At 50.1% G+C, this 27,702-nt stretch overlaps 1 protein-coding gene across 3 annotated transcripts in view; it reads right to left on the reverse strand.

The window, feature by feature from the left end:
- Positions 1–27,702, reverse strand: part of LOC138811382 (alpha-actinin-1-like) — a 42,819-nt gene that overhangs the window by 4,940 nt on the left and 10,177 nt on the right. For all 3 annotated transcript variants that reach the window (XM_069999119.1, XM_069999118.1, XM_069999117.1), the window contains exons 4-16: positions 27,370–27,448; positions 24,001–24,082; positions 21,101–21,186; positions 13,878–13,970; positions 12,169–12,399; positions 10,030–10,177; positions 5,855–6,005; positions 5,180–5,288; positions 4,552–4,692; positions 3,431–3,613; positions 3,012–3,146; positions 1,425–1,604; positions 401–547 (exon numbers count right to left, since the gene is read on the reverse strand). In XM_069999119.1, the coding sequence (XP_069855220.1) occupies positions 401–547; positions 1,425–1,604; positions 3,012–3,146; positions 3,431–3,613; positions 4,552–4,692; positions 5,180–5,288; positions 5,855–6,005; positions 10,030–10,177; positions 12,169–12,399; positions 13,878–13,970; positions 21,101–21,186; positions 24,001–24,082; positions 27,370–27,448 (1,765 nt within the window). The remainder of the gene's footprint in view (positions 1–400; positions 548–1,424; positions 1,605–3,011; positions 3,147–3,430; positions 3,614–4,551; positions 4,693–5,179; positions 5,289–5,854; positions 6,006–10,029; positions 10,178–12,168; positions 12,400–13,877; positions 13,971–21,100; positions 21,187–24,000; positions 24,083–27,369; positions 27,449–27,702) is intronic.

Raw genomic sequence — 27,702 nt, forward strand, 5'->3', positions numbered from 1 at the left:
AAGGACAGCCCCATCCCCCAGAATTGAGATGGGACACAGGCCTCTGCTTCTCTGTCTTGGGGCAATGGGGACAGCCAGAGGCAGAGGCCTCCAGCTGAGACTTTGGTAGCCTCTTCTCCAAGGGTTGAGTCCTCACGGGAGGAGAGGAAGGGTTAAGGGTCAAAGGCCCTCTTCCCACCAATGACATTAGCACTCTCCCCGGGAAAGCAGGGAGGCTTATGGGACACCAGGATGGCTTTCTAAGGCTAGCTCAGAAAGCCTGACTCTGAGGTGCACTGAGTCAGAGCAGGCCCCAAGAACTTAGGCCCAGCATAGTGGCCCACACCCTGGGCGGTGCCCTCCAGGGCCCTGGGTCAGGGGCTGGGAGCTGCTCTAAGTGAGAAAGGAGTGGGGCTCTCACCCGGTCAAAGTGATTGAAGGAGGCCCGGAACTCATTCATCTGCTCCTGGCTGATGCCCTTGGCATCTCTGGTCAGGATCTGGTTCTCCACCTCATTGATGGTCCTGGCAATGGTGGTGAGCAGCTGCTCCCAGCCCACGCGGATGTGCTGGAGGTAGGGGTGAGGTTGATGGGGTATCAGGCCTGGGCTCTAAGTTGTCCCTGCCCATTCCTTTCTTTTGACTGTTATGAGCAGTCAAAGCAATCAAACTCAGCCTTCTGTCTGGAGCCATAGTATCAGCAGGGTAAGGAGCAAGGACACCTTACCAGGTCAGAAGGACCTGGAGGATAAAGGGGGCTGGGTGTTGGTCTCCGCCTGGAACAACATTGAGACCAGGACTTGCCAATGGGGGTCTGATAAGAAAGGGAGGTAGATCTGATAGTGGGAAAGAGCAAAAGACAAAACGTGTGATTCCTTGAACATCCCACCCCACAGCCACACATGAACGTGCATACCTACACATACAAGTCAAAACAAGTACAGCCATGTGCCACATAATGGCCTCCTAGCCAATGAAAGGCCAAATACACCACGGTGGTCCCAGGGACCACCTAGTGACATTGTAGCCATAACAGTGTGTCACTGGGGTGTCAGAAAATCACCTAAGGACACATTTCTGAGAAGGTACCATCAGTAAGAGATGAATGGCTGTAGTCTTTGAAAGGTAGGTGCCCATTCCGCTGAGACTTGGAGGAGTCCACCAGCATCGGAATTGCTGGTGAGGTTTGTGAAACATTGAGAATTAGGGAGTCAAATTTTGTAGCTGGGGCCTGCGTGAATTCATTTTTCAAGGAGCTCCTGGGGTACCCAGAAAGCCCTGCAGATTGAAGACACAGAGCTTCAGGGATGCAGAGAAGTGAGCATTCATCTTCCTGCTAGGACCAGATTCCTTGGGGAGACGGGTAACAACCCTCACCCTAGCTCGGGTGGAGGGCAGAAGGAGATGCGCGCCTCTCCTCTGAGAACTGGGGCTAGCCCCACCCACCTCCATGGTGTAGTTGGTGTGCTTGTTGTCGAAGATGAGCGCCTCCTGGATCAACTGGTGGTCGCCCTCCAGCTGGTCAATCTTTGGCTTGTAGTTGACGATGCTCTTCTCGTACTGCCGCAGGTGATTGAGCTGGTCCTCCAAGGTCCCGTGCATCTCGATAGAGATCCTGCCGATCTCCTGCTCGTCCAGAAAGCAGCACCTTGTCAGACCTCTCTCTTCCATAGAATTAAAGCCCTCCAGGTCATTAGTTACCCCCACCTTTCTCCCACACACTTGGTGATTCTGGGTTTCTATCTCAGCCCTAGGGAGGCCAGCACCGGGAATGAAGGATACACAGCTAGCATGGGTGCATCTTGGTATGGAAATAGCATCCTAAAAGTATATAATAAGCATCATCATTGCATCAGAGCTCTGCCATCCCTTAGGTTAGACTCAGAAAGGAGATGCTGGCTCACTTGCTTCCCATTCAAACTCCCACTCCAAGCCTTGCTCTCAGTTATTTCCTCCCATGAGGGCCTTCCTGGTGCCCACTGAACCAGGATTGCCACAGCCTCAGAATGCCTGGCTTACCTCTTCAGAAGCTACACTCTGCTCTTTTGACTCCTAAGATGCCTACCCAAGTTCCATCCCTCCCCACAGGTCCGACCTAATGTCTATTTCCACCTGTCATTCATCCATTGTAAGGAGCGCTTGTGTGTAAAACCATTTCTGTCCATTCAAGTCAGCCCTGATTTGATATTGAATATCAACTAAGCACAGTATCTTGGGGGCAAAGGAAGGGGTGCATACAGTACCAGGAATTTGACCTGGTCTCTGGCCTTAAGAATCTCAAAGATTTAGCTGGGCGCTGGTAGCTCATGCCTGTAATCCTAGCTACTAAGGAGGCTGAGATCTGAGGATCATGGTTCAAAGCCAGCCTATGCAGAGATCAGAGACCAGTCTCTGTGAGACTCTTATCTCCAATAAACCACCGGAAAACCAGAAGTGATACTGTGGCTCAAGTGGTAGAGCACTAGCTTTTAGCTGAAGAGCTGAGGGACAGCACCCAGGACCAGGGTACAAGCCCCATGATAAAAAAAAAATCTCAAAACCACATTCCACTCAAGCTAATCCCCTATGAACCCCAACATCTAGCCTAAACAATTAAGCAAAAAAATTCTGCATTTCACTGGGGATGGCTCGGCTCTCTGGCAAGATCATACTCTTTGACTAGGCCCTTTGCCAGTGAACAATAATAGAGGCAGGAATACCTGGCGAACGCAGCAAGCCAAAGGGTTAATGAAGCTGACCCAGGCATTCAGGAGCTGGTCATCCTGTGGTACTTTCTTATGCAGCTCCATAGAAATGCCCTCCTGTCTATCTTTGCTCCCAATCAGACATCAGGATCAAGCTTTCCTTGCACAAGCCTCCACACCCCACCAGAGGGCATCCCTTAATCAGGGGCTTGTAGTGGACAATGCTTTTCTTGTACTGCCGCAGGTGACTGAGCTGGGGTTCCTGCCCCAGGGGAGACAGTTGACCTGCCTGGCACAGATGGCACTAAGGAGAAATGGGAAAGCAAATACTTCTCACAAGGGGACTCACCTCCATTTTGGTCTGGATCCAGGGCCCAATGACATTGGCCTGGGCTCCAAACTGTTTGCGTAGCCTCTCATTGTGCTGCTGGCGGGCATGCTCTTCCGTCAGAGCCTGGTCTCTCCGTGGCACCAGCTGCCGAACCTGGGGCAGGAACAATCATGAGACCTTGGGGATAGGCCAGCCGGCTCCTCATGCGGCCAATGAAGAAATGAAGAGCCATGAAAGGGAGGGGTGGGTCAAAACCAGAACAATAGCAAAGATGCTGACCTCATCCAGCAATTCATGCATTATTTGGGTCATGTTTTACTACATGATAATGAAGTAAATGAAATCCATGAAAATCAATGAAAAGAAACAAAACACTTTGTCCTTATCAAATATCCAATGGCTCAGCCTGTGCCCTTCAGCCCAGCCCTTCCACTCACGTGGTCCCATTTGCCATTGATCTCCTGAGGTGCGATGCTTGTATAGGGATTGGTGCCCGCCATGTTGACATGATAGGTCTGGACAATCTTGGACACCTCGTTGTGGATACCCAGGATGGCCAGGCGTTCCTTGTCAGCATCGGGAAGGGTGGCCTTGAACTGCTCATGGGCTGTGGTCAGTCCCTGAAGAGACATAGAGATATAGGACAAAGATAGATATTCAGTGGGGCTGGTGCTTTCCTTGGGTAAGATAAGCAAAGGGAGCCCTAGAGGTCCCAGGTAGAAGATCACAGGACAAAGGATGCAAAGTCCCACACCAATGGGAGAGCCAGAGGCATCAACTCAGATTCTCCCAGCTGAGGACTAAGGCAGGGCAGCTACAGGAAGGAGAAGACAGGGCTAGCAGTACAATGGCTGCATCCCTGGAGCTGGTGAGATTGACAGCCATCTCCCTGAGATATTCACCATCCCACAGGGGACCAGGGAAGCTCTAGATGACCTCTGGGTCAATACTGGCCATGGGAGCACTCTGCACAACCTTCTGAATCTAATACCCTGTAGTTACATCAAAGATAAAGGAAGGAGCTCATTTCAATATAAAATGAACTCCAGGATTCATGGTTTTCTAATTGTTATTATAAAAGTGATATACAGATGGGTTATAGTTTCGTAAGTCAGGTAAAGAGTACATTTCTTTTTGGACAATGTCACCCCTTCCCTGGCCCTCTCCTAGTTTTCTCCTTCCATCCCCACCCACAAGTTGCATAGTTGATTTTCAACAAAGTGTCTAGTGAGTTCTGAGATTAATGTTAAAAGTCAAAGACCTGGGATATAATCAAACTACTTTTTATAAGCAACAACAAAAGAAGGGTGTAGAGAAGAAGGTGCAAATAAATATGTTGACTATGTGGCCATATGGCTTATACTTGTTGAAGGGAGTTGGAGGGGAGGGGATGAAGAGTAGCAGGGGACAGGACCATAAATGTCTTTACCATTTGGTCAAACTACTTGGTCAAACTAACAAATCAAAGGTTTTGGATGATCATCTTCAGTCTACCCTACAGGGCAATCCTACAGGAATGTGATCCAGCGCAGGGGCTTGGGGGGTATGACTGGCTCACCTGGATCTCCTCAATGGTGTGCACAATGAAAGTGTCCTGAAGGTCTTCCATGGCCCCTTCCATCCAGTTGTTGAAAGGTGCAGCCCGCTTGGCGTACTCCAAGTACAGCTGGTCAATGGTCTCCAGTAGCTTCTCTGTCCGCTGGAAGTTGCCAAGCAGGTGTTTAACAGAGTGATATTCAGAGCTACCTCCCACCTCCATCATAAGCCTCCAGGCCAACCCCAAGGGGTCCTGGTCTGGAAGCACTGGACTAAAGCAGAAAGAACCAGTTCCACAAGGGCACTGGTTCAGTGCATCAGGTGATGGATCACCTCACAATGAAATCACTTGGCCTGGCCCCCACAGAGCCTGATTTGTAGCCCAGATAAGTTCTCAAATAGCTGGGGTTGGGCTGTTAGGTGCTGAGATGCCACAAACACTAAAGAGGACGAGACACCATTAAGGCACAAAAGGAGGCATCTCCACGAGGGCCTGTGCCAAAGTGAGTCTCCCAGTTAGGCCAGGGTGGGGATGGATCCAGGGAACCTTGCAGACCTTTAAAGCACAGAGAACCAAGGAGGAGGAAGATGCATGTGCACATACATGCGTGCATCCATGCACACAGCCCTGCTCTCTCCAGGGCCCTTACCTCTAGAGCTTCTCTCCGCTTCTGAGTCAGGGCCCCCAGATTGTCCCACTGGTCACAGATCTTTTGACAACGAGCGTTAACACTGGGTGAGTCGTAATAGTCCAGCTCACTGGGGTTGGGGAAGGAAAGACAAGGAGTCAGGTGATGCATGACACAGGCTGATTATGGAGACTGATCTCCCTTTCCGTGGGTGGGGTGGGCTGGGGATCACTACTGGTGCTGGAAGAGTCAGGGGTGCTTCCATCTGCATGACTTGCAGTCCCACCTCCTTGTCCTTGAGGAGACCAGAGGTGGGAGACTGAAGGCAGCCATTCTTCTTCTCTGACGCCCCTTGCCTCCAACCAACGCTGGAGGTGAGGCTGGCCTTGACCTGATGCTCAATGACAGGGAATCCTAGGGTCTATGAAAAAGTCTAGCACCTAGAACCAAGGCTTGATCTGCCTTAATGACGATGAAGACCCAAGGTCTGTAACAGGAATGGCGTAGTCCTAGCTCCTTTCTCCCTAAAAGGGACATTCCTTGTTTTCCATATGACTCACTTCCTGTTTGGGCACCATTTCCCATCCCCACTACAACAGTAGCTGACAAAGCCAGGCCCCAGGCCCTCACAATTGGCACCAAAGGATGGGGGGGGGTGTTAGGGGAGGGAGGAGGGGGACACTGGGGCGGGCCTACTTGAGCTCCTGTGCGATGGCGGCAATCTGTTCCACACGATCTTGGTGAGCAGCTAGGTCACTCTCGAAGGCCTCGTGCTTCTTGAGCAGGGCCTTGATCTCTGACAGGGTGGCCGTCTCATAATCCTTCTGCCGCAGCATGGCCTCTTTGCCTGGATGCAGAGATGGGATCACAGCTGAGTAGGAAACAGAGTATCTTCTTAGACCTAGCCACCCACCCCTCAAGGCCCCAGGACTCCACTTCTGGGGTTGCTTCCCTTAGAGGTGTATCCTCCAGACTGTGATCCCCAGTGTGAGAAGCAGATGTGTGGCTGGACATCTAGTCATGGTAAGTGAGGGGGAAATTACCGCTCTCCATGGAGCATCTCCAGAGCATTTAGAGCAGTTATGAATGAAGGCTAGGCAGGAATACATGGGAAGGTAAAGAACACAGCATTTGCAAAACAAGCATTCGCAGGAAGCACAACCAGCTACACCCCATGACATACTTAGGGGAAAAACTTGCCAAGCACACCAGCATTCCTCCAGTCACTATGTGGCTGGCTTCAAACAGCCCTGCAGGGAGCCCCTCCGCAGTTAACTCTCAGTGCAGACCAGACAGTTGGGTGCATCTAAACCTTCTAGAACCTTCTCTGACCATTAGATGCACAACCCTTTCTCTTTAGAGCAAGACGCTTGCATTTCTTGGATCTCTTTCTACAGGAGGAAAGCAGGGATGAGAAACAATCAAAGCTCCTCAGCTGCTTTATGACAGGCACAGGGAAGGAGCTAGCTGAGCTGGTTCTCATGTCCACTTTCAACGTCAACCCTGGGGTTGCTCAGACTGCCAGAAAAGAGCTGCTGAGCTTCAAGCCATTTTTCTTTCCCCCATCATCATAATAAGTAAGACATATTTACATAAAAGAGATGATAACAAATAAGCTTACTTGTCTACCTACTTCTATTTAGTTTTTCCCTGTATGGATATTAACACATTAGATATACATAAATTGTTTAAAAATATTTAGCAGTACATTTTTGTGTGTGTGCCAGTATCAGGGCTTGAACTCAGGGCCTGAACACGGTTCCTTAGCTTCTCCACTGGCTCTCTACCACTTGAACCATACTGCCACTTCTGGCCATTGATAAGTGGCTCATGAACTTTTTCTGCCATGGCTGGCTTTGAGCCATGATCCTCAGATCTCAGCCTCTTGAGTAGCTATCATTACCAGCATGAGCCACTGGCAACCAGCTGAAATATCTATTTGGATCCATTGTCTTCCTATGTAAAGTCTTTCATTGGTATATCTTTAGGAAATTCACTTCAGGATTCTCAAGGATGCCAAAAATCTGAAGATATGCAAGTCTCTGAAATATTTGCATATAACCTACTCATATGCTTTCAACCATCCCTAGATAACATACAATGCCTAATACAATGAAAATGTTAAGATTATTGTTTAGAGAATAATGACAAGAAAAAAAAGTCTACACATACATTCAGCACAGACGCCATTCCTTTTGTCTGAATATTTTGATCTGTGGTTGGCAGAATCCAGAGATATATAACCCACAGATAAGGAGAGAAGACTTTACCAGGCTTTACCTCCAGGACAGAACCACTCACAGACTTACTGTAGGACACGCAGGACCCTTGGCTTGCGTGATGGTACATTTCTTAGCACCAATGTCTCCTGGCACATGATTTCTCCATGTTTAGGGTCAATTCCTTAGTCTCAGGAAATAGTATTTCCATTCAAATATAATGAACTCATTAGGTATGAAGTTGGGTAGCCAAACTGCTCCCCTCTGAGGCTGTGCTGAATGCTAGGGTTCCTCAAGCTCTTGCTGGTGGCTTGCAAACTGGGAGAAGTGGGGAACATCCTTTGCTCTCACATGGCTGTGAGCTGTCCCTAACCCAGGAGAGAATCCCTACAGCACCTAGTGGGCAAACCAGGACCCTCTTCATCCACACCTGCACAGGCACTTAAATAGGGTGCTATACCCAACCCCTTTAGTCAAGAGCCAATGGCATGCCAATCCTTATATCAAGCCAGGCCATTCCCAAATAGCTACAGATCCTTTCTGTTTATCTCCAGCCTAAAGTCAGACACACAAAACAGGGCTAAATTAGGGAAGGGGGGCGGCGTGTCTCAAGCTCAGGGTTCTCTATTAGCTAATTTGGCCTCCAGCTGACAGAGCTAGCAAGGCCCCTCCCTCCCTACTACTAGCCTAGATTGTGAGGTCAAGAACATCCCAAGTATGAATGCCTCTCTTCAGAGTTAATGCCAGCTGACAATAAGAAGACGTTATATATAGCCCGAAAGCCTGAAAGTCAGATTAAGAAGACAAAGGTTCTAATGTAAAGAAAGGCTTTGGACTGGGCGCCAGTGGCTCACGCCTGTAATCCTAGCTACTCTGGAAGCTGAGATCTGAGGATCGTGGTTTGAAAGCCAGCCCAGGCAGAAAAGTCTGTGAGACTCTTCAATTAGCCACCAGAAAACAGGAAGTGACGCTATGGCCCAAGTGGTAGAGTGCTATCCTTGAGCTGAAGAGCTGAGGGACACTGTCCAGGCCCAGAGTTCAAGCCCCATGGCCGACAAAAGAAAAAGAAAGAAAGAAAGAAAGAAAGAGAGAAAGAGAGAAAGAAAGAAAGAAAGAAAGAAAGAAAGAAAGAAAGAAAGAAAGAAAGAAAGAAAGAAGGAAAGATAGAAAGAAGGAAAGAGAGAGAGAGAAGGAAGAAAGAAAGAGAGAGAAGGAAGGAAGGAAAAGAGAGAGAGAGAGAAAGAAGAAAGAAAGAAAGAAAGAGAGAGAGAGAAAGAGAGAGAGAAAGAAAGAAAAGCTTTGGTTCCCTGTACCTAGAGGCCAGAAAGCAGACAGGAAGCAGAGAAAAAGGCCAAGGGCTGCCCTATACTGAGTGTATTTCACCTGCCAGGCATTAAACACTGACGACATGTCCAATTAACCACAGAAAACCTGGAAGCGGAAGTGTTGAACAAGTGGTGGAGTGCTATTCTTGGGTGAAATAACTAAGGGACAGTGCCCAGGTCCTGCATTCAAGTACCAGTACAGGCACAAAGTAATAAACAAATAAATGCTCCTATCTGGGCATGAGTATTTATGGTGAAAAAGTGGACTAGGGATTGGGTTCAGATTCATCTTAGGATGAGTGCTCCCTCAGATCTCACATTTGATATATTTAGTCTTTCTTGCTGCTACAGTTTTTTCAATTGTCCAGCCTTGTTTGATGCTGGCTCTTTTTGAGGTAAGGTCTCATGAACATCAAACCATAATCTTTCCTGAGTTAGCCAGGATTTACAGGCATGAGCCACTAGAGCCTGGCTTGTTCTCTGATTTTTAAGCCTTCCAACCATGGTGTAATGAGGTAGTACTGGCCAAAAAAATAGATTCAACCCTCTTCCACAAATAAAACTCATTTCAACTAGACCATGGAATATAACCTTATTAGGAATAGTTTTTCCTAAGGTAATCAGTTAAAATGAAGTTAAACCAGAATGGGAGGGGCTAAATCTTTTGAGTGGTCCTTATTAGCAGGAGGAGAGATAAAGACAGGAGAGAATAAGGCTTGTAAGAAGGGAGGCAGAGGGTTGGATAATGTAGTTGGGTTCCCACAGTTCTACCCGAAGTCAGGAAGAAGCAGGGATCATCTCTCTGCTGAACCTCTAGAGAATTCAGTGTAGATGCCTGGCTTCCTGCACTGTGAGGATAAATTTCTGTTGTTTTAAGCCACCAAGTGTGTGGTCATTTGTTACAGCAGCCATAACTAATACATAGATTTGGAAACAAGTCAAGTGAATGTTCACCAGTGAACATTTACACTGCTTCTTGGTAGCAGGATTCAAACCCACCACCCCCATTGACTGGGGAGAAGGAAACTGACAGAGACAAGAATAATTAAAGACTAACCTTACCCAGCACTACACGATGCCAGAACTTGTCTCAGCCCTTCCCATGGCCTTACTGATTCAGTTCTCTTAAATGTCTAAGAAATGTGTAGTAATAAATGTAGAAGATAAGGATACTGAGATAATGCAATGGCTAACAAACCTACCTGATGCCAGAGAACTACTGAGAGGCAAGGTGAAACTAATAGAAGGCCAGAGAAGGAATTGTGGCCAGGGGTTGGGAAGATAGACAGTCAGAACCCTTGGGGTGGTGCGGGCTGGGTGGCCTCACCATCTGTCCAAGCCTCGTGGATGGAGGCCTTCTGCCGGAACTTCTCTGCCAGGTGGTCGAGCCGCTCTAGCCTCCGGATCTCATTCAGAAGCCATTCCTCATAGCCCTTTTCCGCCTGTTCCAGGCAGCCCCAAGCATTGTTGATGTCCTGTAGTGATGGTAGGTAGAGGGTAAGGGTCTGGCTTGGGCCTAACTCCTAGCCACCTGACCCTGGGAACCCTGCAGGTGCTTCAGATTTGAGGGAGAATTTCTTCCCAATCTCAGCTCCCAGCCAGAAGTTTCACCCTACCTCTGAGCTCCTACTGTGTCCCTGGGCATTTCCCTGGGCTCTCAGGAGGCAGGCATCAAGGGCAGAGAGAGGGCCTGCATCCGCATGCCCCACCAAGCTATGAGGATCTGACTGTGAAGCTTTATAGGGTAAGAATTCAAGACCCTCTGTGCCCAGACAGGAAGAGCTTCTGACAGACCCCTGGTTCATCCCAGAGGCCATAGGGCCAGCCAGGAAGCCAGAGCAAGTATGACAGGGGAAGTGGGCACTGGTTTCAGGCCTCTGGGTTGTGTGAAGTAGCCTGGGTGAGGGAGCTATGATTGTGACAGGACAGATAAGCACACATACCGGGCAAGGTCATCCTTGCAGTTAGTATAATCTTGTGGCGCAACTGGAGAAGAAAACCTGCGTGCCATCTAGCCCTCTATGGGCCCAGACTGCACCTGGTCCCATGGCAGGGTACTTCTCTTCCTCAAAAGCACTCTCTGGCTAACAGTGGTTCTGGTTGCATAAAAGCTACCAACTCAGCCTGAGAACCTGAGGACTAGTTTTTCAATCCACACATGATACCAAAGGCCTTTCTTTCCCTTCAAGCTTCCCAGATACTGCTCCTGCCTGGTTTTTTGCTCCTGCCTGGGTTTTTGCTTGTCTCTAGTGTCACACAAGACGCCTGAACATTCTCGTGATTCTTCCTGTGAAAGGATAAAAGCTTCTGCCACAGTGAATTCGTTCCATTTCCTTCTGTATGTTTCTTTCTGGCTTCTAAAAATTTCCCCAAGTCCCAAGGATGTAAAAAGGGACACAAGGATAGCTCATGAAATAGAAAGCTGGCTACAACAAAATATTAGGGTTTTACAAATACTGTTGCCAGGGAAGGGGTGACATTATCCAAAAAGAACTATACTCTTTATCTGACTTATGTAACTGTAACCCCTCTGTGTATCACCTTTATAACAATTTTAAAAGCTAAAAATAAATTGTTAACCTAGACAAAAAAAATTATTGTATTAAGTCAATTAAATAAAACGTACCTAGGGGCGGGGGGTGAGGTGAGAGAATGGGTGAAAATAAGGGAAAGCAAAACACTGGTCAAAAAGAGATGTACTCATGACCTTATCTATAACTGTAACCCCTCTGTACATCAACTTTACAGTAAAAATTGAAGAATCAAAAAAATTCCCTTCAAATTACATTTATACAGAAAAACTAAAAAGCTTTTTCAAAAAGTTTTGACATTGGCAGGCAGGGCACTAGTTGCTTAGACCTATAATCCTAGCTACTCAGGAGGCTGAGATCTGAGGATCATGGCTCAAAGCCAGCCCGGGCTTATCTTATCTCCAATAATCTACCAAAAAACCAGAAAATGGCACTGTGGCTCAAAGTGATAGAGAACTAGCCTTGAGCTGAAGAACTCAGGGACAGCTGCCAGGCCCAGAGTTCAAGCCCCATGATGGGAGGGGGGTGGAAAGGGGAAAAAATAAGTAAAAAGAAAGCTGGGCTGGTGGCTAGGATGTTTTCGAGTTGGAAGAGAAAGCCAGACCCAGAATGGTCAGAGGTGACAGGGACCACAGGTGTGGTAGAGGCCACAGAACCAGCCAGGAAACCAGAACAAGGATGAACAAGGTAAGTGGGTTCTGGGTTCTATGAGTTAACCTGGGTGAATGAGCCGCAGTCATTCAGGAGAGCTGCTGAGGCCCAAGCTGGGTGATATGTGGCAGGAAGAAATGATTTTGGAGCAGCCTGGGTGGGCGAAGCACTTGTCTCACTCCCCGACCCACGCCCATGAGGCTGCATTTGGTCTGGTCAGGAGACACTCAGGGATGAAGGCAAGCCAGGCCGGGCTAGGAGCCTAGACCCTATGTGGCACTCACCGAGACCATCCTGCCCTCAGAGGGCATGAAGGCAGGTCGGTTGCTGAGGCGCAGCTTGGTCTGCAGCGTGTTGAAGTTGATCTCCAGCTGACATTTCTCCTGCACTTTGGGTGGCTTGTGCAGGCGCCGGTAGTCACGGAAGTCCTCCAGCTTCTGCTGCATGGCATGCATGGTATTCTCCGGCACACGGTTTTCTAGCCATGGGATGGTGCGGCGGATCCACTCTAACAGCTAGGGTGGGGTAGGCAGAGGCAGAGCGGTAAGGGTACCCAAGGGGGAAGTGTGCAAGGGCATTTCCTCCCCGCCCCACCCCAGCATGCCCTTCCTGCACAGGGTCCCCTGAAAGCACACTCCCTACCCACTACTATCCAGGGACATCCCTAGACAACTACTGACAGGCTGGCTCCAAGGTGCTTTTTCCGAAAGCCATGGCTCTATGATGCCTAGCTCCCAGAGTATGGAACTTAGAGTGACTATCACTAAGCCTCCAAAAGCCACACGCTCCATGATGCTTAGTTACCAGTGTATGACAACTCAACTCAGAGCCAACATCACTAAGCCTCTCTACCCTCCCAGAGGAAGGAACATAGAGCCATTGTCCACCAAGAGGCAGAAGCCCTGAGCTGTAGCCTAGGTCCTACTAACTGGGTGGGCCTTGGTTTCCTCATGTTTTCTAGAAATGTGGGTTCTAGGCCAAAAGGAATACAGGTTGAATTTTGGAACAGAGCTGCCTGGAGCCCAGAGCAGGAAAGTGCCTGGATTGTTTGCCTGCAGCAAAGGTGAATCAAAGGAACATGCAACACCTGCATAGTGCCAGGCCTGTCCTGTGAATTAACTTCCCAATAACCACAGGAATCCCATAGGATTTAAGTGTTGTGATCTGTCAGGTCACGTGTCTTGCTGCCATGACCTAGCAGGGATTTAAGCCTGGGCACCAGGCTCTATCTGTAGAGTTTAAGAAACTGAATTTTCTTTAAAAAAGACTCAAGTGGAATCATAACCCAAACAAAGCCAATGGCAGAATAGCAAACTCAGCCCTGTCCCATCCTGACCCCGGCAGTCTGACTATTACACCAAGCTGAGCCACAGCCTACACCATCTCCATACCAGACACAGCCCTGTTCTAATTCAAGCAATACTCATACAGCAGCAGTATACCAGGGGAAAGCTTTTGAGATTCCCTGGCTCAGATCTCATTTGATAAGTAAAAAATAAAATGACAAGAGTTAGAAAAGTGAAGGGAAGCTAAGCTGGGTGCTGGTGGCTCACATCTGTAATCCTATTTACTCAGGAGGCTGAGACCTGAGGACTGCAGTTCAAAGCCAGCCCTGGCAGGAAAATCTGTGAGACTCTTATCTCCAATTAACCACCTAACAACCGGAAATGGAGCTGTGGCTCAAAGGAGCTCAAGGGCAGTACCCAGGCCCTGGGTTCAAGATCCATGACTGACAAAAAGAGAGAGAGAAAAGTAAAGGGATTTCCCAGGCTCAGGGTAACCCAGACAGGGCCCTCTGCCTTCCATCTCCCTATTTCTAGGAGAGGCAGAGCAGAACCTAAGCTGCCCCACATTAAATGCAGTGGGAGTGTTAACTACACCTAGCCATAATTCTGTGTCCAGAGGGGTATGGAAGTACTGCCTGGGCTATTTGTCTCAGGATGGGGTGCAAGGTCTTGCGGGAACCAGACAAGAAAAACCCAGGGGTACTCACATCGCTGGCCAGCTTCTCATAGTCTTCCATAAGCTGTTCATTCTCCTGGTTGACGGCCAACACTTTGCAGATGCGATTGGCTGCGGTTTCCGCCTGGCAACAAGACAGAGACAGTTACAACCCATGTACCCCAGCAGCAGGGGCACCTGAACACACCAGTGCTGACAGAGCCCCTCCCACACCCTGCAGCTCTCCATGGTTAGAAGGCACTCTCAAGACTCTGAAGCCATCTCTCTCTTCCCTCTCCTCACCAACTCCTTTGCTAGTCCCTGGCTGGGTCTCATGGGCCAAATGAGTCTCACTAAAGGCCTAGAGAAGAAGGGTCTTGACTTCCCAACATGCCTGTCAAGGAGAAACAAATCCAATAACTGATTGCCATCCAAATGCTCTGCTGGGGGGGAGAGGAATGGAAACCCATGGCCATCCTGGAATTCCTAGAATCTCAAGGCTCAGGACCTCAGGCTGGATTGGTTAGAATCTTTCAAGATGTGGGAATTCAAAGCTGGGAGTCTGTCAGAGTCTCGGAGGCTACCTGCAGAACCATTCTGTGTCCCTAGCTCAAAGCCTAGAGCCTTTAGAGAAAGCAAGGGATGGTGCAGTGTACTGGGGACACAACTTAAGGATCACACTCTCGTGGGCCAGAAGCCCAGGAAGCTCAGCATCCCCTGGGCACCACCACGGGGACAGCCAAGCTCACGCTGGGTACCAAATGCTGGGCAAGCAGAGGCCAGAGATGGATAGCCCCAGCAGTGAGAGAAAAGAAGACATGGAGGAATGCAACCAGCCAACAAATGCCTACAGAGCCAAGGGCACAGTCTTCCCTGACTGGGCAGAGCCTAGTGGACTAACACTCTCAAATCCACCTTGCTCTGAAGGTCAGATGGGTCTTTGTACATATTCTAACCCTCTGCCAAGGGGAAGTAAATAAGGACTCCTTTGGAGACCACAGGGTAGAAAGGATATAATCTGCAATACAGATAGGCAACTTGCAGACAATAAAGAATATCTGGTTTAGGCAGAGGAAGACAACCTCTAGGTGAACAAGACAAAATGGGTTTCAACTGGAACAAGACCAACTGAGGTCACGGATGAGAAAGAACTTCCTGAGAATTGGAAGGGATGACTAAGTAGATTTAAACGTTTTCATTTTTTTTTCCCAAGAACTTTTCAAAGAAGATACATGCCCACCAAATCACATGCCTTCTGGGTGACTGTTTTGGGGCAGAATGAGATCATTCTAAAAATCCCTTGAACTGCAAAGTCAAGAAGAATGTACCCCACAGGGCATCCCATCAGGATGGGCCTCCCAGAGAACCTAAGAAGGGGGTGGGAATTTCAAGTTCCAGGTCTCAAGAAACAGAGGCAAGGAACACATCTACAGGCCCTCATCCCCTGCTCCCAACTCAGCTCTGCCCTGGAGATGCCATGGCCTCCAGACTTGCACACACAACTCCTAACTGATTGACACTCTGGAGGACCTCTGAGTAACCACAGGGTAACCAAATTCCTTCCTCAGAGCCTGGTGCACCCAGCTGGAAATTGACATCATGCGAAACCAAGCAGATGTGCCCCCAAGAGGCTGACAATCTGCCAGAAATCACTCAGATTACATCCACTGCAGGTTCAAACAGGGGGCCATGGAGAGAAAATGTGTTCTCTACTGGGATGGCATTTATGTGAGAAGCAGGAGATGCCACAGACCCCGGGGAACCAACATGCTTATAAGCAGCAAAGAACCATGGGGTGACCTTTACTATAAGCAGGAAGCAGCAACTGCTGCTGTGATTTTATTATTATTTTTTAATATGTATTTATTTATTGGTGCTGGTCCTTGGGCTTGAACTCAAAACCTGAGTGCTGTTTCTGAGCTTTTTAATTTTTTTTTTGTCGGTGGTGGGGCTTGAACTCTGGGCCCTGGGCGCTGTCCCTCAGCTCTTCAGCTCAAGGCTAGCACTCTACTACTTGAGCTACAGCGCTACTTCCTATCCCTGAGATTTTTTGCTCAAGGCTAGTGCTCTACCAGTTGAGTCACAGCTCTGCCTCTGGCTTTTAGGTGGTAAATTAGAGATAAGAGTCTCATGGACTTTCCTGCTCAGGCTGGTTTTGAACTGTGATCCTCAGATCTCTCAGCCTCCTGGGTAGCTAGGATTATAGGCGTGAGCCTCCATGCAGCATTCTACAGGCTGCTGTGATTTCTATGGGTAAGGCTCACCTTGACCTCATTCCTAAGACCCTGGGCCATAAACTTTGATGTGTGAATGGATTCAAACTGGTAGACTAGGTGTGTCCTGTGGGCTTAAGGGCCCAGCTGCCTCCACCCCTCCCCGCTGACTGTTGACTGTTTAGGATCAAGGATCCTGAGGGTGTCTTGAGGAGATTTCCTGTGGGACATCTACTTGTTTCCAAGTCCGCATCTCTGCCTGCCTCTCCTGGGCTGGCCTCAGCAGGCCACAAAGACTTAGCCAGTGTAACCCCAGATCTGCTATTGGGAATAACAAGTCACCAAAGGGTGCTTTTTAAATAAAGGGTTTGCTGCAAGTGCACCGCCAGGCTGGAGTGCCTCAGGGGGCAGCAGGTAACTAACTGCAAGGCAGACTTGCTGCTTAAAGACAAACAAGGGGCAGATTCCCTAGAACTCTGTCCCTCCCATACGCTCCCTCTCAACTCCCTCCCATAGGGCACACCCCTGAGAAAGCCTGCTGGGGGGATGGGTAAACAGATTTCTCTGTGGCCACTTTAAGAAGAGGGGCCTAGTCACCCCCAACCCTCAGCCCAAGTGGTGAGACAAGTCAGCTCAGGAAGAAGCAACTGGACCAATTTACAGATACTAGAGGAAGGGGAGGGGAAAGCCACTCCACCCAGGAAATCCAGGTGTTTGGCTTTCTAGCTTTGTCCTCTCACAACTGAGAATGCTAGACCCTGCAGGAGAATGAGGAGCCAGCACCAGAACCACAAGTCCACATGAGACCACAGAAAGACTGTAGTTTAGAGACTTGGCCCAGAAAGACAGAACTACAAAGAACCTCAAAAGAAAACTCAGGCAAGCCCCAACCCCAGCCCCAGGTTCTTGCCAAAAGAGATGGGCCATGCTGGGACCTAAGGAGAGCCAGACGCCCAGGCCTTTCGGATGTGGACAAAAGTGGCATGAGACCACGTGACCTAAGCATAGCTGCGTCAAGGGGCTGAGAAAATAGTCTTTAGAAACAGGCCAAGGTGCTTTATTTCCAGGTGTCAAAGGAAATGACCATGAGAAATGTGAGTTTCATGTTCCATGATTTTTCTATTTTCATGTGCCTTGGTGACCTACTTTTCAATTGCATTACACAGTGGAACATGCAATTTTTGTTTCTGTTGTTATTTTTATAAGTTATGGTTTATTATCCCTGAAGTACTTAATCCATTGTCCCAGGCCAAACTGCTATCCTTAAGACCAGCACCACATTACTTAGAATAGGTATGGTGCAGACAGGGCTGGCACGCATTAAGGTGACATCAAGGTACTATGCTCTACCCCACACAACCCACAGATTCATATGAACGCCACAAGGATCTCACTGCTGACAGTTTTAGCCAAAAATTTCCTTCTTCCCATAGCCCCTCGCTACCTAGTCTCGCCTCTTATCTTGGACTGGCAACTAAACCCAGTGCCCCAGCTGCCATGAGCCCAGGTTGGCCTCCGGTTGGCAAGAATCCCGGCTGCAGTGCTTTCTTAAGATGAGTGGGCAGGAGGAACTGACAAGTAGATCCACAGCATCCTCTCTAGCTGTGCCTCAGTTTCTCACGACTCCCTGCAACATAGCAGCCTGGCAACAATGACTTGCTCTCATGTCACAGGCTTCATCTCTTGATTTCTGCATGTAGCTCCTTTGTTGACACCCACTGTTTATCCCTCTCCGAGCATTTCTCTGCCTCAATATCCCCCCAGAGCTCAAGACTGCAGCCCAGCAAAAGCCCCCTGGCATTGTGCACAGCCTCAGAGAGCAGCTCTGTTCATATCTGCTGCTTCCATGTCTCTGGGGCTCTTCTAGGTGGACCTGAATTCCCAGGGCAGCAACAGAAGGACCATGGAAGTAGATTGAGTAATGACTTAGGGGTTCACTGGATGGATATGTGTGCAGCCCCATTGAACCCTAAAGTAGGCAGGGACAACCATAGCAGAGTTTGGTCAAGACAGCTCAGAAGCTGTTCCCAAGAGATCAGGAATTTCAAAGCACAAACCACAGGAACAAAACCTATTGCTCTCTCCTCATTCTAAACCTCTATGGGGGGGGGGGGGGGGAGACTGTCAGAGAATGAGAAATAAAAGCAGCTGAGAAGAGGCCAGGCCATCAACAAACATGTGCCCCACGTGCTTGTATACATGTGCCTGGGTGTGCCAGCTGAAGCCTAGCTGGTGCCACTGTCCCATGTGAATAGCAACAGGTGTGGAGGGAGGAGGGCTGTGAGTGAGTTTTGGTGCCTTTCCCGGGGATGGTCAAGACAAGAAGAGACAAGAAGAGACTAGGGCAGAAGAGCTCCTCCCTAGCTCTTCCCCAGCCTGCTCGCTCTAAGCAGCCACCTCAGAGGTGGCCAGGTAGCTCTGGAGAAGGCTCCCGACCCACCACCCAAAGGGCTGGGGAGGAGCCCCTCCCCCACCAACACCCCTATCGTACCCAGACGGTGACCCTGTCCTGAGATGCGGACAAAAGCATGAAATGGTTGCAGCAGGGATGAGTAAGAGGGAAGAGGGCGGGGGGGGGGGGCGGATTTTGGAGGGAGAGAAAGCTGCCACACGCACCCCTAACGCCACCATCGCCACACCCCCCCCCCACCACACCACACACATGCATGCACTTTCCCCAGTATACTCAACACACCCCTTCTGAGCAATGTCGTCAGCCAGGATAGAACCCCTGAAGGAAAGGGGGACAAAGAGGAGGGGTGAGAGTCAGACAGAGAGGAAAGGCCATAGCAGAGCCAGCCTGGCTGGAGCTGTGGGCAAGTGCACTCTGGGTGGCCACCAGGCTGGGGGCCCTACCAGGGCAAGCACACATGCTGCTCAGCCCCTGGGTGGGGGTGGGTCTGAGGAAGCCAGTGAGAGAGCAGCACATATAGGGGACAGACAAAGCAGGAGGCAGGCCAGGAAGGGCTGGAAGGGGCCCGGGCAGCTGGAGGCCTCCAGGCTGGGTTTATCTCCGGCTGTCATCAGTGGCCAAAGGGTCTGAGGTACCTTTCCAGCAAGGAATGGGGCTACAACTGGCCCATCTGGGGGTCTCTGTGTTATTTTTTAAAGGTACCTATTCCTAAAGGGACTTCATCTGAGAAAACACTGCACTGCTTTTTTGTGTGTGGTTGTGCCAGTCCTGGGTCTTGAACCCAGCTGTCGCTGAGCTATTGTGCTCAAGGCTAGCTTTCTACCACTTAAGTCACAGTTCCACTTCCAGCCTTTTGTTGGTTAACTGGAAATAAGAGTCTCACGGACTTTCCTGCCCAGGCTGACTCTGAATTGTGATCCTCAGATCTCAGCTTCCTAAGCAGCTAGGCTCAAAGGCATTAGCTACCAGCGCCAGCAGTATTGCTTTGTTTATTTTTAGCAGGCATTTTAGCAGTATTTGAAGATGCACTGAACTGTGGTACACATGGCACTCACACAGTATGCAACCTGTACAATGATCCACAGTTGCCCTGGCTGAGTAGCATCAGGCAGGGATCTGGCCTGGACACTAGGGAGGAATCGGAAGCCTTCTCCTTGCCCTGGCTGCAAGTTGAATTTAAGGACCTGGCCTAACTCAGGCAGGAGGAGGAAAAGACAGAGGGGTAGGGGCCTGGATAGTTAAGGGAACAGCCAGGAAGCAAGGTCAAAAATTGTGCACCTTGGGATATGGGATTCTGTGCAGGGTCCTGGGAAGAGGCGGGGACCACGTCACCCTTCGTGTCATGAGATCTGCTGTGCCCAGTGCATAAACACAGAGGCACAGGAGGCCAGTCTGAGGCTGGGCTTTTCTGGCATCTTTAAGTGTCCTGGCCAGGGCTCAGAGAGCACCCTATCCCCTGATGGAGGTAGAAGGGCTTTGCCATCCTTCCTAGCACCCAGGGCCTAGGGCTGGAGTGCCCAGCGAGGATGGAAGAGATCAGCCAGAGTGTGGCAGGGAGAGTGGGCGAGGCCAAGGGTGAGCTCACCTTCTGCGCACCGAGAAGGCGCGGCAGTGACATGAAACATGAGATCACATGGCCTCCCCTCCGGCCTTAGCGGGCCTACATATCTGCACAGAGAAGGAGAAGAGGTTGAGAGGAGAAAGTAGCAGCACAGCACAGCACAGCACAAACCCGAACAGCTGTAATGGTGGAATGGACAAAGAGGCAAAACAGACAGCAGAGAAGGGAGGGAGCAGAGAGAGGGGGACCGCATGGGGGAAGGGAGGGAGATGGGGTGGGGGCGGGGCCAAGGGCGGGTGAGCTCCCCATCATGCACTTCAAGATGATCAATCAGACAGGGTGGATGGTCACTCAGACACCATGCAGAGCACATGAAGGCCTGTGGACTAAAGCTGTGAATGTTCTGTGGTCAGAGCGACACTGCAGGATGGACATCTGCTGCCCAAGCTGAGCTTGGGAATGAACGTGTTCTAGTCTTCAAGGCGTGTAGTGTGAATGGGACCCTTGTACAATACACAACCTGCACAACTGGACTTTTAGCCTCAGCCCTCTCTGAGCAAACCTGGACCAGGACACGTGTAGGACTCACAGCTACCCACCTCTCTCTCTCCACCCCCGCCACCCTGGGCTTGTGCTGGCTTACATCCCAGAACACCAGTGGTGCAATGATCATGTGGCCCACAGGAGGTTTATAATGCCTTTGCACAAATGGGAAAGTGAAGAGTGGGGATGATGCTCAGACCTGCCTCTGGAGGAAGCCCAGGGAAACCCATCGCGTCCACAGAGGTAGGCCTGGCAGGCTGCAGCCCACACGGCCCTTGCACCCAGCCTTCACTATCTAGCCCAGTCAGCTGGTCCGGAGGTGAGCTCATCTTCCATCATCTCAGTAACAGGAGAAGATGAGAGAGACAGCAGAGGTGAGGCAGGAGAAAAGGGCCGAGCAAGAACACTCCAGAACCAGAGCTAATGCTACCCATCAGAACAGACTGTCCAGATGCCTGCAAAGGGGCAAGGTGGGGGGCAGGAGGGCATGGGTGGGGTCCCACATGAGGTATGCTGGGCCTGGAAGGAGCAGGGGCCCCGGGTACCTTCTGCGCTCCCGAGAAGGCATGGTAGAAGCTGGACACGTAAGTCATGATGGCTTTCTCATCTGGCCGGGCAGTTCCGACAATGTCTGCCAAGAAAGATCTGTGGTTAGAGCCTGCAGGTGAGTACCCGGTACCTCCTATACACAGATGGAAAGAGTCCTGCACATTGGGAGTTCGTCTCACCAAAAATGCCAAGCGAGCCAGGCTGCCAACAGGAACATGGGATGTAGAGGGATGGGGAAATAGGGGATGCTCTGCTGGGAAGCATTCAATGGCAGGAGTGAAGGGGTCAGAGGGAATAGGAAGGTTGTGTAAGTACTGGTGGCTTGTGCCTGTAATCCTAGTGCCTCAGATGGCTGAGATCTGAGGATCTCAGTTCAAAGCCAGCCCAGGCAGGACAGCCCGTACCAGCTAAGAGACAGGCCCTGAGTGCTGCCACAAATGCCTCTGTACTGGCACGTGCATGCATGCATGCGTGTGCGTGCACAAACACACATACACACACTCACACATACACATTTAAAAAAAAACACCTTTTTAGGTCAAGGGGGAGATCTGATTATGAACTGGAGGTAATCAAGGGATGACTGTCATTTTGTTAGATGTGAAAACTGATTTCAAGATACACATTTTTTTATTTTCATTTTTTATTTTTTGCTTGTTATGGGGCTTGAGCTCAGGGCCTGGGCGCTGTCCCTGAGCTTTTCTGCTAAATGCTAGCTCCCTACCATTTGAGCCACAGAGCTACATCGAGTTTTCTGGTGGTTAACTGGAGATAAGAGTCTCATGGACTTTTCTGCCTGGGCTGACTTCAAACAGATTCTCAGACCTCAGCCTCCTGCATAGCTAGGATTACAGAAGTGAGCCACAGTGCCTGGCTCAAAAAATAAAATAAAAATAAAAATAATTATATATGTATGTATTTGGAAGTAGACAGTGGTACCCAAGATCTGATTTAATATATTTCAATAAAGAAAAAAATCCCAATTATCTTATCTAGATGATCCATATATGAGCTCATTATGCTATTCTCATACTTCTGCTCACTTTTTTTTTTTTTAATTGTTTTGTTGGCTGTGGGGCTTGAACTCAAGGCCTGGGTGCTGTCCCTGAGCCTCTTTGTGCTCAAGGCTAGTGTTCTACCACTTGATCCACAGTGTCATTCTGCTTTTTTTTTTTTTTTGTCGGTCGTGGGGCCTGAACTCTGGGCCTGGGCGCTGTCCTTCAGCTCTTCAGCTCAAGGCGAGCGCTCTACCACTTGAGCTACAGCGCCAATTCCGTTTTTCTGGTGGTTTATTGGATATAGGAGTCTCATAGTCTTTCCTGCCCAGGCTGGCTTTGAACCGTGATCCTCAGATCTCAGCCTCCTCAGTAGCTAGGATTAGAGGCGTGAGCCACCAGCACCTGGCCACTTCTGCTTTTTGAGTGGTTAATTGGAGATAAGAATCTCATGGGAACTTTTCTTTTTTTTTTTTTTTGCCAGTCATGGGGCTTGAACTCTGGGCCTGGGCACTGTCCCTTAGCTCTTCAGCTCAAGGCGAGTGCTCTACCACTTGAGCTACAGCGCCACTTCCGGTTTTCTAGTGGTTTATTGGAGATAGGAGTCTCATGGTCTTTCCTGCCTGAGCTGGCTTTGAACTGCAATCCTCAGATCTCAGCCTCCTGAGTAGCTAGGATTATAGGGGTGAGCCACTGGCACTTGGCTAAAGAAATTTTTAGTAGTATTTTCAACTTTAAGATGTCAGTAGGGTTGGGCATGGTGGCATACACCTGTAATCCTAGCTAAGTGGTAGGTGGAGGCAGGAGGATAGAGTTCAAAGCCAAGCTGGGCAATGTTAGCACAAGATTCTATTTTGAAAACTGAAATCAAATCAAAGGGCTGGGGATACAGCTCAGGTAGTACAGCCCTCGCCTGGCATGTCCATGGTTCAATCAACATAGGAAAAAGAAGAGAAGAGCCACCAGGGTGGGGCAGGAAGCAGAGGGGAAGGAGGCAGCCTCAGACTACTTCCATTCCTCTCCTAGCCCCCGGGGGTGGAGCAGACACACTGTACAGGAGGCCTACAGAGCAGAAAAGCCTTCACTGATGGGGTCCCTTCCTCTTCTACCCAGCATGGGAGCCGCCTCCTCCGGCTGGAGCTGGGCACCAGGGCAGTCCATACCAGAGCTTTCTGGCTCTCTCCTCAGAAGCGGGGGGAAGGGTGTGCCCCCAGGACCACAAGGACTTAGAAGGAGGCAGGAACAGGCAGCATAGCAAGAGGAGGTGAGGGTTCTGAGTTCTACGGTCTGCCAACTACCCCAGAGTACAATGGGTTAGGATGATAGGCTCTGCAGGGCGCCTCTCAGCCCGAGGACCCCATCCCTACCACCCCAAATGGTGGGCAGGAGCTGAGTCAAAAGGGAACACTCCATCCCACTCACCCCCACACCCACTCCCCTGACCCCCAAAGATGAGAGCTTCCTTAGGCCACGGGTACCTGCTCAGCCCAAGGCCCGGTGTCGTACCAGCTAGCTCCTCCTCCAAACCACAGGGAGCTGCAGAATCCTGGCATACAAGGAACCCCAGGCTCCTCAAATGGGGTTTAACTGGGGGGAGGGGGGCATGGGGTTTGAACCCTGGGTGCTGTCCCTGAACTTTTTCACCTAAGGCTAGTACTCTACCACTTTGAGCCACAGCGCCACTTCTGGCTTTCTGGTAGTTCACTGGAGGTAAGAGTCTCATGGACTTTCCTGCGCAGGCTGTCTTCGAACTGTGATCCTCAGACCTCAGCCTACAGAGTAGCTAGGATTACAGGTGAGAGCCACTGGCACCCAGCTTCAAATGGGGTTTAGCAGACAGACCAGGCCCTCCCCCTTCTGCCCCGGGGAAGAGCCAGGGGGCACGGAAGGACAGTGCTTACCTTCAGCATCCAGCATCTTGGGGATATCCAGGTACTTCTCTGCCACGTCGAAGGCTGTATTCAGGTTTGTGAGTGGATCGTCCTGGAGGGAGAAGAGGAGAAAGCCATGACAAAGAGCATGACACTCAGCTGTGGTCACCAAAACTGGTTGGGGTGGCTGGGGTACTTCTACCCATCACGTTCCTCCTTGAACTTCCATACAGAGTGAGCAACACTGGCCTGATGCTAGGATTGCTAAGAAATGCATGCTGGGAGCAGGGCAACCATTCATGCTGCCACCAGCCAGTGGGACTCAGTTTCCCCATCCATAACTCAAGAGTTGAGTTACAAGCTCTGAATCAGGAGCCTATGCTACATGAAGTTTATTTTATTTTATTTTTTGTCAGTCATGGGGCTTGAACTCTGGGCCTGGGCGCTGTCCCTCAGCTCTTCAGCTCAAGGCTAGAGCTCTACCATTTGAGCTACAGCTCCACTTCTGGTTTTCTGGTGGTTTATTGGAGGTAAGAGTCTCATGGACTTTCCTGCCTTGGCTGACTTTGAACCACGATCCTCAGATCTCAGCCTCCTGAGTAGCTAGGATGTAGTAGCTAGGATTACAGGTGTGAGCCACTAGTGCCCGGCTCCATGAAGTTTCTGAGCTCTTTCAAGTAGCCAGAGCCTTCTGATTCCCTGATTCCCTGATATCCCTGTGCCTCTGCCACCTTCTTGGGAATGATGAGGTTGTGGGAAAATGGGGATTCCTGCACATTGGGATATAATGCAAACACTGGTGGGGATATAAAACAGTGCAGCTGCTGTGGAGACCATTATGGCCGATCCTCAAAGACCTAAACACAGGCCAGGCACAGGAGCTCAAGCCTGCAGTCACTCAGAAGACAGAGGTCAGTAGGATCACAATTTGGAGCCAGCAGGACCTGGGAGTCCTTTAGTTTTTGTTTGCTCAAAGCTGGTGTTCTACCACTTAAGCTGAAGCTTTACTTCCAGCTTTTTGGTGGCTCATTGGAGCGAAGAGTCTCTGCCCCAGCTGGCTTTGAACCACAATCCTCAGATCTCAGCCTCCTGAGTAGCAGGGATTACACGTGTGAACCACCAGCTCCAGCCAGCAAAGAAGTTTTGTTTGACAGCTCAGAAATCAGTTTTCCTGTATGCTCAATACAAAGCAACAGAGGACTAAATGCACACATTTGGCAGTTTTCAGAGGAAATTATTCAAAATAGAGCAAGATAGGGGTCCTTCTGGGAACTTGACAGTAGCCAGGTTGATAAAAAAATAGCACCCAGCAGTGAAGGTCATTTCCATCGAGGGCCTGGTACTACTGAGGTTAGTGTGCAGGCTCCAAGTGTATTCTCCCCCTCCCCCCCATCCAAAGCCAGGACCAGAAGAAGGAACTTCCTCGTGGAAGCCCCCTACTCTCAAGCACCAGTTGGCTCTGCAGTTGGCTCTGGGAAGTTTTCCCAGCTCTCCAGGCTCAAGTCTGTGCGGGGACCGGGCTGTGCATCATGGATGGTGCTGAGCTGAAGAGAAGGAGTGAACACCTAACAGGCAAAATGGGCAGAGAGGAACAGAGGCTGAGGGGGGACCCTAGCAGGGTGCCAGACACTCCTGGACTCCTGTCTCCCAAAGGCTTGTAGCTTCTGCAGCCTCCAGAGTGGACAAGTGACTTCAGAGGCTCAGCCAGCATAGGTGTCACTTTCTGTGGAAGGTGGGAAATTGCTGTGCACATGGGTGTGACACACCTGCCAGCCCAGCCCAGCCCAGCCCAGCCGCTCAACAGGAAGGCATGTAAGGCTGCCACCTGGAAAGCTTGCTTTGGCCACACAACTCTCAGGATGCTATAGCTTCTCAATCTGTGTGTGTGTGTGTGTGTGTGTGTGTGTGTGTGTTTTCCTTTGCAAAACAGCTAAGCTAGTAGGCTGGGATCTCCTATAGCTTCTCAATCTGTGTGTGTGTGTGTGTGTGTGTGTGTGTGTGTGTGTGTCTCCTATAGCTTCTCAATCTGTGTGTGTGTGTGTGTATGTGTGTATGTGCACGCGCGCGTGTGTGTTTTCCTTTGCAAAACAGCTAAGCTAGTAGGCTGGGATCTCCCCTGTCCCTAGGTTAGCTTGAGGACTAGACTAAGCCACATACTGAGCCAGGCCACCAACTCTTCTCCTTCAGCAGATGGACCCTTGTAGGTGGGCAGAGGTCCCAGCCCCAAGCTTCAGGTGTCCCTTTCTTCCTCACAGGTCCTTGGTGGCAGCTTGTGAACTACACTCCCCCAAATGGAGGGTGCTCAGCATGGATAATGTATACCTTGCTCAGGCATTGGTTGGCTAGAGACCCTTCCCAGGACACAGGCAGGCAGGGACTGTCCTGAGCACACTGCCTTCCAGCTATCAAAAGGCAGTGCAGCAATGCAAGACCCTCATTCCTAGAAGTCCTCTCGCTACAAGATCTGATCATGGACAGGTGACATTTTTATTTTATTCCAGATCACCAATTAGGGGTTTAGGAGGGCTCAAGTGCTCTTCCCATAGATGCCCATTGGTCTCTTGGCCCTGGGATGGATAAGAGGACAGGCCAATGTCTTTTAACCAGTGTGGATGCCAAGAACTGCTAAGCTCGAAACAGCTCCTGACTCCTTATCTCACACACACACACACACACACACACACACACACACACACACACACACACACACACACACACACACACACACACACACACACACACACACACACACACACACCATTACATACTTGCGCAAGAAAACCACCTAGCAGTGCCATGCCAGCTGCACAAATGAAGTTACCGAGATGGTGTACACCTGCAGTCCCAGGCTCCTCAGGAGCTGTGGCAGGATAATCCCTTGAGCTCCAGAGCCCAAAGACCAGTGTGGGCTATGTAGCCAGCAGCATGGCAAGAGCACAAATGTAACCCAGCAGCAACCAAGAGAATCAAACCTACGGATGGGATACCCTGCCTGAAACTGCACAGCAGGGCAGGGACAAGCCTGGGATTAGTGTCTCCTAGGAGATGCAATGATTGAAATCATGGGACTAAAATCTCCACCATAGAAAGCCAGGAATAATAGAAGAGAGAAGTACCATGCAGCCTGCATCACACTAAGGACACAGCCACCACGGCTCTGGTAGTGGCAGTTATCTGGTGGGCTGTATGTGTGGGGTACCATGTCATGCATGCTGGGTAAAGAGGCAACCCTCACAGGGAAGGTGTGTTTCTTATCACTTCTAGATAGGGCTTTGACTGGCTAGTGTATAGGTTCAAAACCCCTCAGCCTGGACTTTCCCAGACAGACTGTCCTGCCCGCTCTCCCAGTCTACCCCACCCACCAGAGACCAGAGGGCCGGGAGGTGGAGGCCCACATACCTTCCGCAGCTTCCCATAGTCAATCAGTTCTGGCCGGTGTCGGTGAATCAAGGCACAGAAGCCAAGGCCGTCCTTCCAGCTGCCGGAGAAGAGGGAGAAAGAACAAGGTACGCTAGTGAGTGAGCCCCCTGGGGGTGGAGGAGGTAGCCCAGCACCAACCAAGGGCACCATTGCAAGCTGGGACCTCTGATGCTCCATGGATGATTCCCTAACTCCACGGAGCAGGATTTAGAAGACAGGATGGAGATTCTGCTTGCCACACTCCTAGGCACTGAGGTCAAGCTTGGGATGGGGTTGGCCAGTTAAGATGAACTGGGAACATCCAGCTTTCCC

The sequence above is a fragment of the Dipodomys merriami genome, unplaced genomic scaffold (assembly GCF_024711535.1).
Source record: "Dipodomys merriami isolate MVZ:Mamm:240054 unplaced genomic scaffold, mDipMer1.0.p SCAF_521, whole genome shotgun sequence".
Taxonomy (NCBI): domain Eukaryota; kingdom Metazoa; phylum Chordata; class Mammalia; order Rodentia; family Heteromyidae; genus Dipodomys; species Dipodomys merriami.